The 18,834-nt window shown below is 48.3% G+C and overlaps 2 protein-coding genes across 3 annotated transcripts in view; both read left to right on the top strand.

The window, feature by feature from the left end:
- Positions 1–10,114, top strand: part of LRRC45 (leucine rich repeat containing 45) — a 19,213-nt gene extending 9,099 nt beyond the window's left edge. Inside the window, exons 10-17 of one of the 2 annotated variants that reach the window (XM_018561773.1) lie at positions 971–1,048; positions 2,808–2,919; positions 4,219–4,289; positions 4,374–4,466; positions 5,515–5,607; positions 6,633–6,806; positions 8,075–8,222; positions 9,867–10,114. In XM_018561773.1, coding sequence (XP_018417275.1) covers positions 971–1,048; positions 2,808–2,919; positions 4,219–4,289; positions 4,374–4,466; positions 5,515–5,607; positions 6,633–6,806; positions 8,075–8,222; positions 9,867–10,060 — 963 coding nt within the window. In that variant the 3' untranslated portion in view covers positions 10,061–10,114. Of the gene's footprint in view, positions 1–970; positions 1,055–2,807; positions 2,920–4,218; positions 4,290–4,373; positions 4,467–5,514; positions 5,608–6,632; positions 6,807–8,074; positions 8,223–9,866 lie in introns of both variants that reach the window. The other variant, XM_018561774.1, reaches the window with a different exon arrangement.
- Positions 10,115–11,500: 1,386 nt separating this feature from the next.
- Positions 11,501–18,834, top strand: part of RAC3 (ras-related C3 botulinum toxin substrate 3 (rho family, small GTP binding protein Rac3)) — a 10,010-nt gene continuing 2,676 nt past the window's right edge. The window contains exons 1-4 of the mRNA XM_018561796.1: positions 11,501–11,658; positions 13,832–13,903; positions 16,068–16,185; positions 17,498–17,560. Coding sequence (XP_018417298.1) covers positions 11,624–11,658; positions 13,832–13,903; positions 16,068–16,185; positions 17,498–17,560 — 288 coding nt within the window. The 5' untranslated portion in view covers positions 11,501–11,623. The remainder of the gene's footprint in view (positions 11,659–13,831; positions 13,904–16,067; positions 16,186–17,497; positions 17,561–18,834) is intronic.

Genomic DNA, 18,834 nt, shown 5'->3' with positions numbered 1-18,834 from the left:
TCTGTTCCTGTAACCCTTCTGAAAGATGCTGTAGCCCAGCCTGAAACGGAAGGTGACATAGAGCTGGCGATTCTCCCTGCCCTCGTTCATTGGTCCGCTCTCATCTAATGTACTTTGTGTGTCAGATGAGCTCTGTGCTGATTTATTAGTTAAGATTAATAGAACATAAGATAAAACTTTCAGTATGATCTTTGGAGGGAAAGCCAGATGTGGACAGTCATGGCACCAGGGGAAAACAATAGTGGTCAGTACACCTGCTGTACCCATTATCGGGGGACTCCCGCCATCCCTGTGCTGGGTTCCCAAGTCAGCACACCTGCTGTGCCCATAGTGGGGGCCTCTGACCATCCCTGTGCTGGGTTCCCTGGTCAGCACACCGGCTGTACCCATAGTGGGGGCCTCTGACCATCCCTGTGCTGGGTTTCCAGGTCAGCACACCTGCTGTACCCATAGTGAGGGCCTCCAACCATCCCTGTGCTGGGTTCCCAGGTCAGCACACCGGCTGTACCCATTATGGGAGGACTCCCACTATCCCTGCTGGATTTGTTTTTTTTATATATCTTTAGGAATGTAACAGTAGAAAATGGGACACATAAAGCTGGGTGGGAACACCCAAAACTGCCTGGTGGACTGGAACTGAGTTGGGAATTATGGTAGGGAGATCTCAATGTTGAAGTATCTAAGACTCATAAGTGTCCAGGGGCTGACTCAGCCCACCAACCTCCACCTATTACTAAAATATCACTTTTGTGTTGACTGACCCTTTTAATAAAAGATGGTTGTCGTATAATGGTGTTTAACCAATACGTTATGCCAGTTGACTCATGTTGTAGGTTAAATGACTATTTCATGGTTTCATCTTGTGGTGAAGGTGTAAAGAGATGCCATAAGAAAGAAGGCAACAGTGTAACCGGTAGAAGGTTAGACCAAACTTCCATAACGGTGTTCAATGCTTCTTTTCTCTTTTCAGGACTTTGTAGCACGTGAGCTCAAACTAAGACAGGAACTGGCAGCTTCCAATGAGAAAATCCTCATCTATCGCAGCAAGGTAAGCGTCATATCTGTGCTGTATAATATATTTCAAAGGCGATATTAGCAAGTTTTGTATTGGTTGATTGTAAATATACTGGTTTAACCTGTTGCCATCCGCCCGTCGTAATAGAATGACTGGACGGCTGACCGCTCCCATTTGGGTTCACGTAAATACATGTGAACAGGCCAGCGACAAGTTCATGACAGCCTGGGCTTAGAAGAAATTATTTAAATCAGTGGTTCTCAACCTGTGTAACCTCAGGATCCACATTTGTCCTTGGTCATTAAGTTGCACTGCACTGGAATGTTGTGGAACTGGCATTGTGATACTGACCGTTCCAGTGTGGGCAATCGAACTGTGGGCTGGATGTGCGTTTGGGGTGCCATTCAAATGAATGGCAGCGCTATGCTCCTCCTGAACCAGAACGCGTGGTAGGTGCAATTGTGATCGAGACAAACAACCACAGACACAATCTCACACACTCAGTCATTCTCACACACACACAGAAAAAAAAAGTCTCTCTACCTTATGAGAACTGGAGTGGATCCTCAGCCTGGGGTCGTTTTTGCAGCTGTGCTGTGATGGAGCTCCATCCATGTGTGCATTACTTGTACAGCTCCCTTGCCCGCCCTGAGGTGCGGGCAGCCAAAATGTGACATCACTCCAGTCTAGGCACCTTTACAGGGCATGCGAGGGAGCTGTAAGCAATGCACTTATGGAATGGAGCTCCCTCGCTGCCATAGCCCCAGCCCACCCCAACTGAAGCCGACACTTGGCGCCACACCGGGCAGCTTATTTTGAATGGCTGCTTGGTGCGAGAACTGACATTGCTGCGCTATGGGGGAGGCTGAGAAGCCTCTCACCTAGTGCAGTGGAAGGCACACGACGACCCAATGAACATGGGGTTACGCCCCACTTTTGGGTTGAGAACCACGGATTTAAAGGAGAACTATGGGGTTAAGGCTTTTCCCCATAGTTCTCCTTAGGGTAACGGGAGGACACAAACTAGTGTCCTCCCGTCACCCTAGGCTGAGTATACCGCGAGCTGTAGCTCGCGGTATACTGAGACGCCGCAGTATACCGCGAGCTACTGCTCGCGGTATACTGAGACGCCGCAGCTGAAGCGGATCCCGACAATTGTGCCGGGAGCCGCCCAGCTGCGTGACTGACAGCTGGCTCTGCCTATCAAGAGGCAGAGCCAGCTGTACCCTCCCCCGTCCGTTCCGCCAGTCAGCACTGGCGGATTGGAGCGGGGAGGGGGGAATCCAGCCCCTCCCCTGTCACGGCAGAGAGCCGTGACAGGATCGAGAGGTGAGCGAACGCCGGTATGTGTTCACTCACCTCCCAATCTACTGAGCCGACCTGTGACAGTCTCATTGTCACAGGTCGGCTAGAACTATGAGGTGAGTGAAAAGCACTCGCCTCATAGTTCTCCTTTAAATGTTGCTACCTGTCATTCTACCTTGACGACTGAGGGCATCTTGTGGCAGAAATGAAGTACTGCAGGGGAAAGCTCTGGGCTAAGAATATGGCAGCAAAAGCTGTTGCAGGGCTTGAAGTGTAAAAAAGCACCAAAAGGAGGAGGAGTAGTAAATAGCTTCTTTTTTTTTTTATTAGAATTTGGTAGCCAATGCATTGTTTCAGAAAGGCATTAACACGAAAGCCAGGAATCTGACATTCTCAGAGAGGTCCCCAATGGCAGCCTATGTAAATCTTCCCTGATGTGTACTTTAAAGTGATCCTAATGATGATTGTCCATTGTATGATCCCACAGGCGGAGGAGCTGGAGAGGAAGTGCTCAGGGCAGCAGGAACAGCTGTTCGAGCTAAAACAGGAACTGACCAACACAAGTGCAGAGCTCAAGCTTCGAGCAATGCAAGCAGAAGGTGGGAGCTGGTGATTTCAAAGCCTTAATGTGTATCTAACCCCAGGAAAAAATATATATATTGCAGCTTACCAGTCCTTAGATGTGATGACTGCATTACTATTCTTTTTTCTGGCTTTTTTTTTTTTTACCTGGTGATTCTCTCAATTACACATTTCCTATCTTAGGATGACAACACTTATTGACTGTACTTTATTTATGTGCAGCGTTATCACCCTGGGGCAGGGTGTTAGGACTACAGAACACTTCCCGCAGTCCTTGTCTTCATAGTGTAACAGAGTCTGATCTAGTGTGGTTTCTTTAGAGCATGGTAATAAATAGTAACTATTTAACATTCGGCAACTTTGTATTTTAGGTGTTGCTCCCATAATGAGGTTTGTACAGTATATGATTGCCTTTCAGCCACTTGGGGCTTTACAAGCTTTCCTTTCCTCTTCATTGAGTTGGTCCAAAGACCACTGCCCCAGGCTGTCTCTTCCTGGGTGGCCACATTCCCTGGCAGGATCCTATGTTGCCACTCTTTTGTGTGCACTCCGAGAAGAGAGACTACAAGCATGCCGTAGGATGCTACCTGTGCATGTTGGCACAAGCAGTGTCCTAAGGCAGGCTTGTAGTTTCTCAGAAAGGACTAGATGGGGGTGGCACTTGGAATCGTGGGACATGTAGTCCCAAGGATCAGGGGACATTTTATGTTATCATTGCATGCTCCCTGATGGGGGGGTTCAGGAAAGGGGGAAGCTGCGCTAGGGAACACAGCTGATCATAGATCTTTCTGCACTTTTTTCTAAGTAAACAAGCTTCCCATGCACATTGCAACCTTATTGTACAGTCTCCTTTAGACTTACCAACTACTATATAGTGCCAGAGTGTACCCTAGCAGTCCTTTTAAAGCCCAACTTTTTTTTAAATTATTTAAATAAAACTTTCCCCAGGAGCCTTTTATAACAAAACAGCCCCTCTTGCTGCAATACTTACCTTTTCTTCGCCAATGGTCCTTGCAGTAATCCATTTCTGCCACTAGAGGTCATCAGTCTCTTGGTTTGAAAGAAGCCCAGTGTTATTCAACATGCAAAACTGAGGACATCCTGTGAGTACAGGGTGTCATGGACCCACCCCTGAGGAAGCATTATCCTGGTGCCCTGTACTCACATACAGAGCTGGCGAAGATCACAAGGATGTGATTTAATTTGTATCCAGACAGATGTGCCTTGGCACTACATAGTTCTTGGTAATCCTAAAGGAGATTGAACATGTGGCTGATAAACCTGGCTTATTGGTGTCTTTTCTTTTCTTTTTTTAGAGCGTTTGGAAGCAGAAAAGAAGAGATTCCGACAGGCCCAGGATGATGCCAGTGTTCTTCGCCAAAAAGAAGTAAGTCTCTGTGGACTGTTTCCACTTCAGCTGGATGCCCCAGGTAACATCAAAGAGGGGGGGCTAACTCTTTTCTGATTACAGATGGATCACATGACCCGCCATCTTGAAGACAGTGAAAGAGCAGCACAAGAAAGAGTTCAGCGGATTGAAGCTACAAAACTAGCGCTTGAGGAGGTGAGATCTGCTGAATTATTCAACGTAGGAGAAATATCAGCTTACAAAGTGCAGTAACCTTTAGCTCCCAGCACACTACTGCCCTACCAGAGTCACTGAAATGTGTTCGGTGGTTGCTTCTTATGGCTCACAGCACTATAGATTGCTGCTCGAGGAACGGGAAGCTATTTGTCCTGAACGAAAAGATTTACTTTGTAACACGTTCTCTTGTATGATGTCACATTCATTTTGTTTATATATTTGAGATAGATAGATAGATATATATGAGAGAGAGGGAGAGAGAGAGATCTATATACAGTAATATATATATAAAATTAGTGCTTCCATAATATGATATGTGGCTTGCCAAGGTAATGGGAAATCCAAATGTTTACAGCTGTCAACACAGCATGAAGTGAGGATTTAATGTTCTAATAATTAATTGGCAACTATCTAACGTTGTAGACATTTCCTTTCACTACCTGTTGTGTTCCTGGGAAAACAGCATAGAACATTTTAAGTGGCTCTTCTAACCATTCTTTGAAAAAAATTAAAAAGCAGATTCAATCTGAAGCTGTCCCCTGCAGTACTTCTTCTTTGGCACTAGATACCGTTAGTCTTCTCCTGAGCCCAAGCTGTCGTTGCTCCCACCCCCTGGGGCAGTGTCAGTGTCTGGCGCAGAGTCCTGCAGCACCAAATAAGACTCGCATGTCATTATTTACCAACGTTTTGTACTAAACTAAGTAGTGCCCACTTCCTGATAAGAAGAGGAAGGGCCTGGGACGTCACCGAACCAGCCAGTAAAATCTTGTAAAACAGAAGGTACATCTGCTTGGATTTGTGCGGGGTTGGAGTTTCCAAATCCGTGACTTCAGCTTTAACAGCAAAGGGGACATCTTTGGCTGCCACATCCTGATTAGTCACTGCGTTGGAATTGTATGGAGTTCTTATTGCTTGAATGGTTTATGTCATAACACAGTTCCTATCTCCTCCATGTCTGCCGCTGAACCCATACTGTATAAAGCGCACTGCCCGGTCTGGCAAAGAGTTCATTGATCTCTTTCTATAGGAGCTGAGCAGGACGAAGATAACGCTGGCCAATGAGCGCGCTCAGGCAGAAGAAGAGATCCAGAAGGCTCGGAATGCCACTCAGCAGGAAGAGGTGAGAATAATCCCTTATAGGTAAAGCCAGTTCAACCCATGAACACACTGCATTACAGTTACATGGTTACTCACTTATGATAATTTAGTTTTCAGTGTTGTGCATTTTTCTTATAACATTACCTTTATCACATATTATTTATATTACTGAAGAAGGTCCATCACTCTTTATTAATTGATTTCATTTATTACACTTCGGTTTATCCATTATTTTTACCTCCTTTAGTAAATCACTTCTTATTGATTCACTCACATTTTTATTCATATTCATTTTTACATCAATTCGATTTATTTTGTTAATTCTTATTTTTCACATCAAATTTGATCATTGTGTTATATTAATTGCTTTATTAACCAAAGAGGTTGCATTTAATATTAGAAGTTTTCAGCGCCGTGCAGTGTCATAGTAGAGTTCCAAGAGCCTTTGGCTTTTTAGCATAGCGGCTTTAAACTTTATATACATTTTTCCTAAGAGCAGATTATTTTTATTTAATCGAAACAAATAATCATAATGGCCAGAAAGGAAGCACAGGACAATGAATCTTGAATCCCTTACATTTAGTAAGTTCAGGGAAAAAGTGACCCCTTGTGGAGTTGGTGGAGACGTACCCTTTATACTGCTGGTTGGTGGTGGGAAGAAGGATCACTACATTAGTGGTCTGCGGGGAGAATGTCCCCCTTACAGATACCTGAAAAGCTCATTGATGTCAGTGATAGTTTATCTTTGAGGCAAGGAACACCTAGCAACCTCTGGAGGAACCCTAAGGCTGCTCTAAACTGACTTACTGTGGCCAGGGAGCCCCCCAAACCCAGGCAAAGACTTGACAGTAGCTACTTTGGTTTATGGTAGACCTCTTCCCCTGCAATGCTATGCAGATTCCCCTTCAATGGTTATTTGACTTTATAAGTTGCTCCCAGAACTGAGATACCAATTTTTGGAAGGGGTAGGCCTTTAAATTTCTTAAGAAAACAATGACATCAATCACAAGTATCATTGGTTACTGTCGTCTTATTCCCTCCGAGCAGCAGCAACACTCCACGGTCCTCCAGGACAAGATCCGAACCCTGACCCAGTCCCGCGACCAGGCCCAGGCTCAGGTCCTGCAGCAGAAGCAGCTGGCAGGGGAGCTGCAGGCCCAGAACAACCAACTCGGCTTACAGATCGAAGGTCTGAAGAGACGCATTGATGGTCTGCAACAGGTACTGAGAATGCTAATTAACACATTTATCTTTTCATAGCTAAAAAGACACAGATAGTAAGAATGCAGCTATGGTGTATGCCTAGAAAATATTTAATAAGCAAGCGCATTTCCCAGTGTTTTGTCTCTGTAAAAATGATGCAAGTACAGAAACATACCTGGTGATGTGCTAAAAATCAACTGAGCTCCTAATTTCCTGTAGGGAGCTGACAACGCTGCCTCTGCTGCACTGAAATCCCAAGCAGTGTTGTCCGCTTCGGACAGTTCTCCCGTGGTGGACTGCAAACCTCCCCCCTTGTGTAGATTAGGAGAGGAGAAGGTGATCTATAGCCGAGTAGGGGGAAAAGCAGGCAGGGCTGACACCACTGCTTGGGATTTCAGTGAAGCAGAGGCAGCATTGTCAGCTCAATCGGAAGGTTGAGTGTTCACTGGATTTCTGGAAGATTAACAGTTATATTTTTAAAGACAGATTACCTTTGGTGAATATAACTTGCTGGGCTATCAGGAGGCAAAGTGACAGTGTCTCTTTAGGCAATCCACTCCACGTGTATCTTATTAGTGAGGACCTCACCCTGCAAAGTTTTTATTGTAAGGAAATTGTACAATCGGATTGTAAAGTGCACGGCCAACCTAAGACCCCATTCACACAGCGATTTGTAGCACGATTTCAGCTCAAATATCGCTCGATGTAGCTCGTCCAATGCATTTCAATGGAGCTGTTCACACCTCTCAGCTCAATGTCGCTTGTAGCTCAAGCCTGTATTTCGAACATTACCTATTTTTCCAGCGGATTTTGTACGATTTGGCCCCAGACGCTACGTAGTGCGACAAAATGTGCACTGTAGCTCAATGTCGCTCAGCGCTGAAACTGATTGATGTAGCTCATGGGGTCTAAGAAGGGTTTATTGCTGCAACGGTGCATTTCCAGCTGCAGGTGGAGGTTGAGGATGCAAGGCTAGGTTCACACCTAGGCGATTCATCCGCGCGATATCGCACAAAACCTGCATTCAAGTCTATGGAAGCTGTTCACACCTTTGCGATTTGTCGCGCGGTTGAAATCACATGTCGCACAAAAAGGCGCAGGAGCGATTTTCGGGCGGTTGTCACGCGGTTTGGGTTCCATAGACATCTATGCATTGAAAACCGCAGGGTTTTCAAAGCAAAATCACCAAAACAGCTCACCAGCTCAGTCGCTTTAGGTGTGAACCTTGCCTGAGGATTTTCTTGGTGATCTGAAGTCATCGAATAACCCGAATATTTTACCTGCAGGAAATTTCAAAGAAAGATCAAGAGAAATTCACCGAAGTCACGAAGGTTCGAGTGGAGTTACAGGAACAGATCGGACACCTGGAGGCTGAGCTCGCCACCCAGGAAGGTCTTAAAGAAAAGATATCGGCTCTGGAGAGACAACAGAAAGGTACTACTGTCGGTACAATACAATACAGCGTATGTGTGTGTGTGTTACATGTAAATCATCATCAGGTAGCTGAATTGGTATCTGCCTTCTATAATCCCCCCTGTAGTAGAAGTCAGACTTGTAGGAGGAGGAGCAGCACTGGGAGCTAATCAAGGGTGCAGCATGCAAATAAGGAGTGCCGATTATGAGGGGCTCCCACCACCCCTGTGCTGAGCTCCCGGGTCTGTACACCTGCTGTGCCCATTATGAGGAGTTCCCACCATCCCTGTGCTGAGCTCCCGGGTCTGTACACCTGCTGTGCCCATTATGAGGAGTTCCCACCATCCCTGTGCTGAGTTCCCGGGTCTATACACCTGATGTACCCATTATGAGGGGCTTCCACTATCCCTGCACTGAGTTTCCAGGTCTGTACACCTGCTGTGCCCATTATGAGGGTTTCCACCATCCCTGTGCTGAGTTCCCGGGTCCGTGCCCATTATGAGGAGTTCCCACCATCCCTGTGGTGAGCTCCCGGGTCTGTACACCTGCTGTGCCCATTATGAGGGGCTCCCACCATCCCTATGCTGAGTTCCCAGGTCTGTACCCCGTTGTGCCCATTATGAGGGGTTCCAACCATCCCTGTGCTGAGTTCCCGGGTCTGTACACCTGCTGTGCCCATTATGAGGAGTTCCCACCATCCCTATGCTGAGCTCCCGGGTCTGTACACCTGCTGTGCCCATTATGAGGAGTTCCCACCATCCCTGAGCTGAGTTCCTGTGTCTGTGCCCATTATGAGGAGTTCCCACCATCCCTATGCTGAGCTCCCGGGTCTGTATACCTGCTGTGCCCATTATGAGGAGTTCCCATCATCCCTGTGCTGAGTTCCCGGGTCTGTACCCCTGCTGTGCCCATTATGAGGAGTTCCCATCATCCCTGTGCTGAGTTCCCGGGTCTGTACCCCTGCTGTGCCCATTATGAGGAGTTCCCATCATCCCTGTGCTGAGTTCCCGGGTCTGTACCCCTGCTGTGCCCATTATGAGGAGTTCCCATCATCCCTGTGCTGAGTTCCCGGGTCTGTACCCCTGCTGTGCCCATTATGAGGAGTTCCCATCATCCCTGTGCTGAGTTCCCGGGTCTGTACCCCTGCTGTGCCCATTATGAGGAGTTCCCACCATCCCTATGCTGAGCTCCCGGGTCTGTATACCTGCTGTGCCCATTATGAGGAGTTCCCATCATCCCTGAGCTGAGTTCCCGTGTCTGTGCCCATTATGAGGAGCTCCCACCATCCCTGCATTGAGTTCTGCACAACTGTTGTGAGGGACTTCCACTATTCCTGCTGAATTGTTTGAAATCTAATATTATGGAACTATAAGCGGAGCTGGAACACACTAGGGGGCAGGAATAGAGTTTAGGACTTATCACAGGGATATCTGCTGAGATCGCTAGAAAGCCAGGATCCCACACAGCCCACCAGACCTATAACTGACATATGACTTGTGGGTGGACATGACCATTAAAGGGGTTCAGGAGAGAAGTAGATAAATGTACGGGTCACCTACAACACCCATTTAGCTGGTTCTTTGCTCTGTATATTTAGAGCCTTGTAATAGTCTGACATGTACATAAATAGCTTATAATGAGTCCGTCTCCGTCACACCTCTCCAGCACAGGCCAATACCCACCGCGAGACACTGCTGGACAAAGAAAGTGAGATCTCCTCTCTGATGGAGAAGCTGAGGCACAAAGAAGCTGAGATCCTGAGGATGAGAGATCAAGAAGCGCAGAGAGCGAGCCTCCTGCAAAGCGCAGTCCTGAACTATGTCAGTACCCCGCTTGGCTCACCCGGTGGAAGAACATGAGCCAAATCCTCCATCTTTCTGCACCTTCAGAGTGCCAGTTCTGGGTGCAGACAGTCCTGTCCGTCCGGAAATTTTGTTGCCATTTTTGTAGTATATATTTTTTTTCATTCAGTGTTTTTGATGTTTGTAATTGTTTGTTTGATATATATATATATATAATGTTTTTGGTTTTTTTTACAGCACGGTCATTTTTAATAAAACATCTTTATTGGTCTACGGGTTTTCAATCAGATTTATTGTTTTGCCATGATACAGTTGTATCTTAATATGTAAAGACATTTTTTGTTCTGGATAGAGAAGGGAAAGGTCAGACCCTCTGCCAAGTTACTGTTGTTGTCGCTGTCCATGGTGAGTAGATTCCCCCTCTCTGATTCTCCTCAAGACACAAAGTGGGGGGTCCAAAAGAGTTGTCACCAGAGCAAGATGTGACGGGAAATATTCACGGGGGACACCTGTTCCTGTGACGACGCTCTATGATGAGAATTCCGTTTACCTTTGAAAGATTTCTTTTCATTTCCTGTTGACTCTTCAGGACAAGAAGTGGCAGAAAATTTCCTCAGCAGCGTGAAAACAAATAACTGCTATGGGTGTTAACCCCCCCCCCAATTATATCTTTCCTGAAAGCACAGACCCTGTAGAGTAAAATGGCATCAATTGCAACTGTTTATTAAACCCAAAATGTTAGTAAAAAAAAATACACTTGTTAGTTTTAGTGCACAAGAACACAATATAATGAACACGTTTGTTGTAAATGATTAAAGAAGAGGTTGTGCCAACTACTTATCCTAATGGTACTGCCCCAGGGCCAAATGCCCCCCATCTCATCATATCCTAATGGTACTGCCCCATGGCCAAATGCCCCCCATCTCATCATATCCTAATGGTACTGCCCCACGGCCAAATGCCCCCAGCCCAACATATCCTAATGGTACTGCCCCAGGGCCAAATGTCCACCCCAGCCCAACATATCCTAATGGCACCCCATATATTTCCCTTGCACTTTCCTACACCTCATGTGCCCCCGCCCCCCCCTCCTGCACCCTGTGTGTTTCCCCTGCACTCTTCTATACTCGGTGAGTTACCCCTGCACTCCTTTTCCCGTGAGTTACCCCTGCACTCCTTTTCCCATGAGTTACCCCTGCACTCTCCTACGCCCCATGAGTTACCCCTGCACTCTCCTATGCCCATTGAGTTACCCCCTGCACTCTCCTATACCCAATGAGTTCTCCCTGTACCCCATGTGTTTCCCCCCTCTACCATTTTACCCCCCATGTGTCCACCTGCACTTTCCTACACCCCATGTGTCCCCTCGAAACTCTTCTGCACCCCATGTGTCCCCCCTGCACTTTCCTTTATCCCATGTGTTCTCCCCCAGCACCCTGACCCGGCCCTTGTCACACTCTCGTACAGATGTGATGTAGTCCCTCCACCCTGCCATGTGACCCGTCACGTGACTGCCGCCTCTCCGCCCCCTCCGCAGTGTGTCAGCGCTCCCCTCCTGTCTGCTCTCCCGGCTGAGCCCGGTCTCCTCCGCTGTCCGCCGCCTCTGGTCCCCTCTGTACCATGCAGGCCATCAAATGTGTGGTGGTGGGAGATGGGTGAGTGGAGCCGGGTGTGGGGGGACCCCCGGGGGGGAGGGGGGTATACGGTGATGCAGAGGCGGAGCCCGCGGGGGGGTAATTAGACTGTATCGTTCGGTGCTGTCATCGCACGGTGATGCCGGTGCTATGCTATGATGGGGCCGAATAGGGAGGGCATCATGTGTGATGAGGATCATCCAGTCCATCCATATTGTGTTCCTGCAGGTGTACAATCCATGACATCATCCATACTGCACATGTACATCCCTCCTATAGACTCCCTCCGCATCATTCCATGAATGTGTACACCGCTACACCCACTGCATGCATCATTCCATGAACGTGTACACCGTTATACCCATTGCATGCATAATTCCATGAATGTGTACACCGCTATACCCATTGCATGCATAATTCCATAAATGTGTACACCGCTACACCTATTGCATGCATCATTCCATGAATGTGTACACCGCTATACCCATTGCATGCATAGTTCCATGAATGTGTACACCGCTACACCTATTGCATGCATCATTCCATGATTGTGTACACCGCTACACCCATTGCATGCACAATTCCATATATTTGTACACTGCTACACCTATTGCATGCATCATTCCATGAATGTGTACACCGCTATACCCATTGCATGTATCATTCCATGAATGTGTACACCGCTACACCCATTGCATGTATCACTCCATGAATGTGTACACCGCTACACCTATTGCATGCATCATTCCATGAATGTGTACACCGCTACACCCATTGCATGCATCATTCCATGAATGTGTACACCTCTACACCCATTGCATGCATAATTCCATGAACGTGTACACCGCTATACCCATTGCATGCATCGTTCCATTAATGTGTACACCGCTACACCTATCGCATGCATAATTCCATGAACGTGTATGGAATTGCTCTATGGGTTTGTACCCCGCTACACCCGTTGTAGGCATCACACCATGAATGTGTTCACCACTACACCCATCATGCATCACTCTATTGATTTGTACCCTGCTACACCCGTTGCATGCATCACTCTGTGAATGTGAACCCTGCTATACCTTTGTGCCTTTGGGAGTGATGCCTGCGGCTGTCAGAGCCTTGCCATGCCTCCTGGGACTTGTAGTGCTGAGGTTGCCTACCCCTGACAACTAGAACCCCCTGATCTCACAACTAGAACAAGATATCTGTGCTGCCCAATCAGATTCCTGCACTCTCTTTTAGAGAAAGGAAGCTGGAATATGATTGGCTGTGATGGGAAACCACTATTTAGAAATCAGGACAGAGCTGCGTTTTTTGGGCACAGCGTGGGATTATTTGCAGGAATCTGGACCTAAAGTTGGGCTGTCATCCAATCAGATTGCTCCTTTTGTGAGAAAGCTGCAACTAGATTGGTTGCCAGGGGCGACAGTGCTATTTCGTTTGCTCTCCACTATTGAAGTAGGCCTCATCGGTGGCGCTGCTGCCCCTAGCAACCAGCTCCCTGCTGGAAATATTAAACCTGGTTGGTTACTAAGGGTAACAGCCCGCTTTAGGAATGTCAACATGCCTTAAAGTGGAACCACAACTTTCTATCCCTTACAGCCAAGGAAGGCGCCATCTTGGCCTCTGTCTAGACAACAGTTGCCATGGTGCTGCACATGTTATGATATCAGCCATTTGAGGGCATGAAAGTTTGGTTGGGAGCTGAAATAAGCACGTTGGGAACCTTGACAGTTGTCGCGCATGTTTTGTGCAATCTGGCCCTCCAGCTGTGGTGAAACTACAAATCCCATAATTCATCTGTCTCCGGGAGTCACGCCTGTGGCTGTAAGAATGTTGCAATAGCTCATGGGACTTGTAGTTCCACAACAGCTGGGGGGCCGGAGTTTGCCCACCCCTGGTTTTGGGAGACATTAGATTGGTGGGTGAAGTTTCTCTTTAAATTGCACTGTTGTCCATAGCAACTGCATTCCCCCACCCCCCATTTCATAGTCCAGTCGCTCAGGTTTCTTTTTGCACATTTGCTGAGACGCCGTGCCAGCGTCTGTTTTGGAACGTTGTATAATGAGCCTTCACTAATTACCCGACACAAATGATTCATCCGCCATCCTTTCTAGAACTGAAATGACAAATATTCCTTAATTACTCGGCACTTTCCAGCGTGTGATGATGTCATCCTGTCATGTCTCCTCAGAGCTGTCGGAAAGACCTGCCTTCTGATCAGTTACACCACCAACGCCTTCCCGGGAGAGTACATCCCCACCGTGTGAGTACAAAGAGTGGCCATTTTTCTTCAAGGAATCGTCCACTCCTACAGGGGAATTGATCGAAACTGGAAAAGGCAATTCCGAGAAATCAGATTACGCAGGCTGCCGAATGACTCCGAGGAGGGAAATGCCCCTTCTCCCGCCAGAGCAGTGATGGAGCTGTCTGGCATTGCCATTTATACACAGGATGCCAAAAAGCGTGCAGGCCTTGCTGGGCTTTCTAATTCCGCATTGACTAATTGTCTCTCACACTGGCATTGTATAGGAAGGGCCAGAAAAATGGTTCGGATTTCCCTGCATGGCCCAAAGGGAACTGGAGAGTTATTTCTTTTGGAGTAAATGTAACTGGTAGCATCTGATTGGCTGGGCTTGAGGACCAATCAGAAGCTTAACCCTTGCAGTACAGGTGCCTTTAAATACACAAATCGGGACAGGTGCATGGTTTTAGATGTTTTCTCTCTCCATCTCTTCCTCTCTCTCTCTCCATTTCTCCCTCTCTCTCTTTCCTCCTCTCTCTCTCCATTTCTCCCCCTCTCCCCTCTCTTTCCTCCTCTCTCTCTCTCTCTCTCCCTCCCCCTCTCTCTCCATCTCTCCCTCTCCTCCTCTCTCTCTCGATTTCTCCCCCTCTCCTCCCTCTCCATTTCTCCTCCTCTCTCTCTCCATCTCCTCTCCTCCTCTCTCTCTCCATCTCCTCCTCTCCATTTCTCTCCTCTCCATTCCTCCCCCTCTCCTCTCTCTCCTCCTCTCTCTCTCCATCTCTCTCTCCTCCTCTCCCCATTTCTCCTCCTCTCTCTCTCCATCTCTCTCTCCTCCTCTCCCCATTTCTCCTCCTCTCTCTCTCCATCTCTCTCTCCTCCTCTCCCCATTTCTCCTCCTCTCTCTCTCCATCTCTCTCTCCTCCTCTCCCCATTTCTCCTCCTCTCTCCCTCTCCTCCTCTCTCTCTCCATCTCCTCCTCTCCATTTCTCTCCTCTCCATTCCTCCCCCTCTCCTCTCTTTCCTCCTCTCTCTCTCTATCTTTCCCTCTCCTCCTCTCTCTCTCTCTCTCGATTTCTCCCCCTCTCCTCTCTCTCCATCCCTCTTCATTTCTCCTCTCTCTCTCCATCTCTCACTCTCCACCTCTCCATTTCTCTCCTCTCAATCTCTCTCTCCGCCTCTCTCCATTTCTCCTCCTCTCTCTCTCCCTCTCCTCTCCTCCTCTCTCTCTCCATCTCCTCTCCTCCTCTCTCTCTCCATCTCCTCTCCTCCTCTCTCTCTCCATCTCCTCCTCTCCATTTCTCTCCTCTCCATTCCCCCCCCTCTCCTCTCTTTCCTCCTCTCTCTCTCTATCTTTCCCTCTCCTCCTCTCTCTCTCTCTCTCGATTTCTCCCCCTCTCCTCTCTCTCCATCCCTCTTCATTTCTCCTCTCTCTCTCCATCTCTCACTCTCCACCTCTCCATTTCTCTCCTCTCAATCTCTCTCTCCGCCTCTCTCCATTTCTCCTCCTCTCTCTCTCCCTCTCCTCTCCTCCTCTCTCTCTCCATCTCCTCCTCTCCATTTCTCTCCTCTCCATTCCCCCCCCTCTCCTCTCTTTCCTCCTCTCTCTCTCTATCTTTCCCTCTCCTCCTCTCTCTCTCTCTCTCGATTTCTCCCCCTCTCCTCTCTCTCCATCCCTCTTCATTTCTCCTCTCTCTCTCCATCTCTCACTCTCCACCTCTCCATTTCTCTCCTCTCAATCTCTCTCTCCCCCTCTCTCCATTTCTCCCCCTCTCTCTCTCTCCTCCTCCCTCCATTTCTCCGCCTCTCTCTCTCCATCTGTCTCTCCTCCTCTCCCCATTTCTCCTCCTCTCTCTCTCTCTCCTCCTCTCTCCATTTCTCCTCCTCTCTCTCTCTCTCTCCGCCTCTCTCTCTCCATTTCTCCTCCTCTCTCTCTCTCCGCCTCTCTCTCTCCATTTCTCCTCTCTCTCTCCATCTCTCTCTCCTCCTCCCTCCATTTCTCCTCCTCTCTATCTCTCAATTTCTCCTCCTCTTTCTCTCCATTTCTCCTCTCTCTCTCCATTTCTCCTCTTCTCTCCCCCCTCTTCTCTCCATCTCTCCCCCCTTTCTCTCTCTCCTTTGATGCATGTGACCGAACGTCTTTTTTATTCATCCTAATCTATGGATTTTGCTGGCTTTTCTTGCGCAGATTCGACAACTATTCAGCCAATGTCATGGTGGATGGGAAGCCCGTCAACCTGGGCCTCTGGGATACCGCGGGCCAGGAAGACTACGATAGGCTGAGACCTCTCTCCTACCCTCAGACGGTGAGTGAGCCTATGTATCATATCCTCTAAGCCAGGGGTAGGCATCCTTGGCACATTAGCTGTTGTGGAACTACAAGTCCCATGAGGCACTGTAAGACTGACAGCCACAGGCATGGCTTCCATAGGCAGAATGGGATATGTAGCTACAGCACAGCTGGAGTACCGAGGTGGCCTGCTCTAAGGCATTATATTGTACCATTTGTGGTAACCTCTAGCAAGCAGCGCAGTTTCAGAGTACTGTAAGTGCACAGAGACATTGGTTGCTCCCTCTAATGCAGGGGTGGGAAACTGCGGCCCTCCAGCTGTGCTCCAACTACAAATCCCAACATGTCTCTGCCTCTGGGAATCATGCCTGTAACTGTCAGTCTTGCAATGCCTCATGGGACTTGTAGTTCCACAACTAGAGCAAACAATGATAAATTGGGGCTGTGTTGCCAACAATAGTGCATATGGGATTATTCACAAACAAGGCCTCGTTCACACCAGACGCAGTGCGTTCCGGCCCGATTCTGGCCAGAACGCACTGCATCGCATTGCGGCCGGCTCACTTTTTTGTGGGGCAGGAGGGCCATTATACTGAATGGCACCGTAGCCACGTCCTTCGTCCGCAATGCGAACGGGATCGCAAGACACATTATGCCTGCGGTCTGGCAGCATTTTGATCGCACGGGACCGCATTCACTTCAATGGCCCGCCACGCCCCCTCCTGAACCCACAAAAAAGTGAGCCGGCCGCGATGCAGTGCGTTCGGGCCGCAACGCACTGCATCTGGTGTGGACGAGAACTAATGTGCTGCCTTAATGCAATGCATGAAAACGAGGTATGGTGTGAACCACCCCCAAAGAAGGGCCTGCCTAAATGGTGCGTTCGTACCTGAATTCAATCTGGTATCAGCCTCTTGCTGTCACTGTACAGGAGAGCTCAGGCTGGGGGAGGGAGGGGTAGGACTGGGAGCCAATCAGGTGTGCTGCATGGAAATGTACTAACATGTAGCATGTTGATAGACATAGGGAGCAGAGAGATGACCTCATGGCTGCTCTTTCACTGCCCAGTCAGCAGGCTGGGGGTGCAGAGAGTAGACCACTGTATTCCTTCTCCATTCTATATAACTGCAATAAAGAAAGGGGGTGTCATCCGCCTGGCTGTGCTGTGTGGCAGAGCCATGTCAATCTCACGACTGGATGGACAGAAATATAAACCCCTTGGCAGGTAAAACAGCTCCCATATATGTATTTCCTCTGTAGCGGTGTGCCTGGAGTTCGTCTTTAACCTGTGCGGGTAACTCGTATATTGCAACGTTTTCTTCTTTCAGGACGTTTTCCTGATTTGCTTCTCCCTGGTCAGTCCAGCATCGTTCGAGAACGTCAGAGCAAAGGTAACACATTGTATATGGTGAGGCTTGGCAGGGAAACAGCTCTTGGTGTCAATGGAATTCTGATGTATTAGTATTGCATCGCTTATAATTTGGGGTGCACCGATACCCGGCTTCCTGATTGGCCGGGAAGCCAGCTGTATGCTCCATAGTGATGACAGAGCTTGGGCCAATCAGGAAGCCGGGCAGCATGTAATGACTCACCGCCCGGTATCGGAGTAAGCATCGGGAGCATTTGGCCGAGTACAAGTACTCGCCCTAATACTCGGTATTGGCACCGATACCCATCCTAGTATCAGTGCATCCCTACTTATAATGTGATGCAGAAGGGTTTCCATCAAATGCTTAATTTTACTTTATTCACGTGTCCCTACCTGCGGCCGGGATCCCACATATCCCGATTCAGTGGCGGCCGCTCAGCCTGTACAACTCAATGACAAACTAAAAGGAGGCGGTGTTGTCCGGCTTCATTCGCACGTCCTAAATTGGCCATGGTGCGGCAAGTATACTGCCGATACCTACATCCAGGTTCCTAGGTGTCCCGATCAGCCGATCAGAAAATAACTGTTTCAGTATTTATTTAGATACACTGAATTTGACACATTGTTTCTATTTTGTATGTTCAACACTAATTGGGTTAATACTGTGAGGCTTTTAGCGCTACACTGCTGATTGACTTACCCTTAAAGCAGAACTATGGGGTTAAGTATTTTCCCCATAGTTCTCCTTAGTGTAACGGGAGGACACAAACTAGCGTCCTCCCGTCACCCTAGGCTCAGTATACCGCGATCTACAGCTCGCAGTATGCTGAGACGCCGCAGTATACCGCCAGTTGCTGCTCGCGGTATACTGAGACGCCGCAGCTGAAGCGGATCCCGACAATTATGTCTGGATCCACCCAGCTGCGTGAGTGACAGCTGGCTCTGCCTATCTAGAGGCTGTACCCTCCCCCGTCCGTTCAGCCAGTCAGCGCTGGAGGATCGGAGCAGGGAGGGGGGAATCCAGTCAATCCCCTGTCACTGTCAGAGAGCCGTGACAGGATCGAGAGGTGAGCGAACGCCGGTATGTGTTCGCTCACCTCCTGATCTACTGAGCCGACCTGTGACAGTCTCATTGTCACAGGTCAGCTAGAACTATGAGGTGAGTGAAAAGCACTCACCTCATAGTTCTCCTTTAAGGCTCACCGCCTTAGTTTAGCAGCTTCCAGCCATTCCGGTTTTTCTTCATTATTTTCCACAAGCGCAGGTTTTTGTATTTCATTTGTAAATGCAGCAGGA

Source organism: Nanorana parkeri, unplaced genomic scaffold (assembly GCF_000935625.1).
Source record: "Nanorana parkeri isolate BGI_ZX_2015 unplaced genomic scaffold, ASM93562v1 scaffold544, whole genome shotgun sequence".
NCBI classification, from domain to species: Eukaryota; Metazoa; Chordata; class Amphibia; order Anura; family Dicroglossidae; genus Nanorana; species Nanorana parkeri.
The sequence above is the reverse complement of the archived record's forward strand: the minus strand, read 5'-3'. Positions and strand labels throughout refer to the sequence as shown.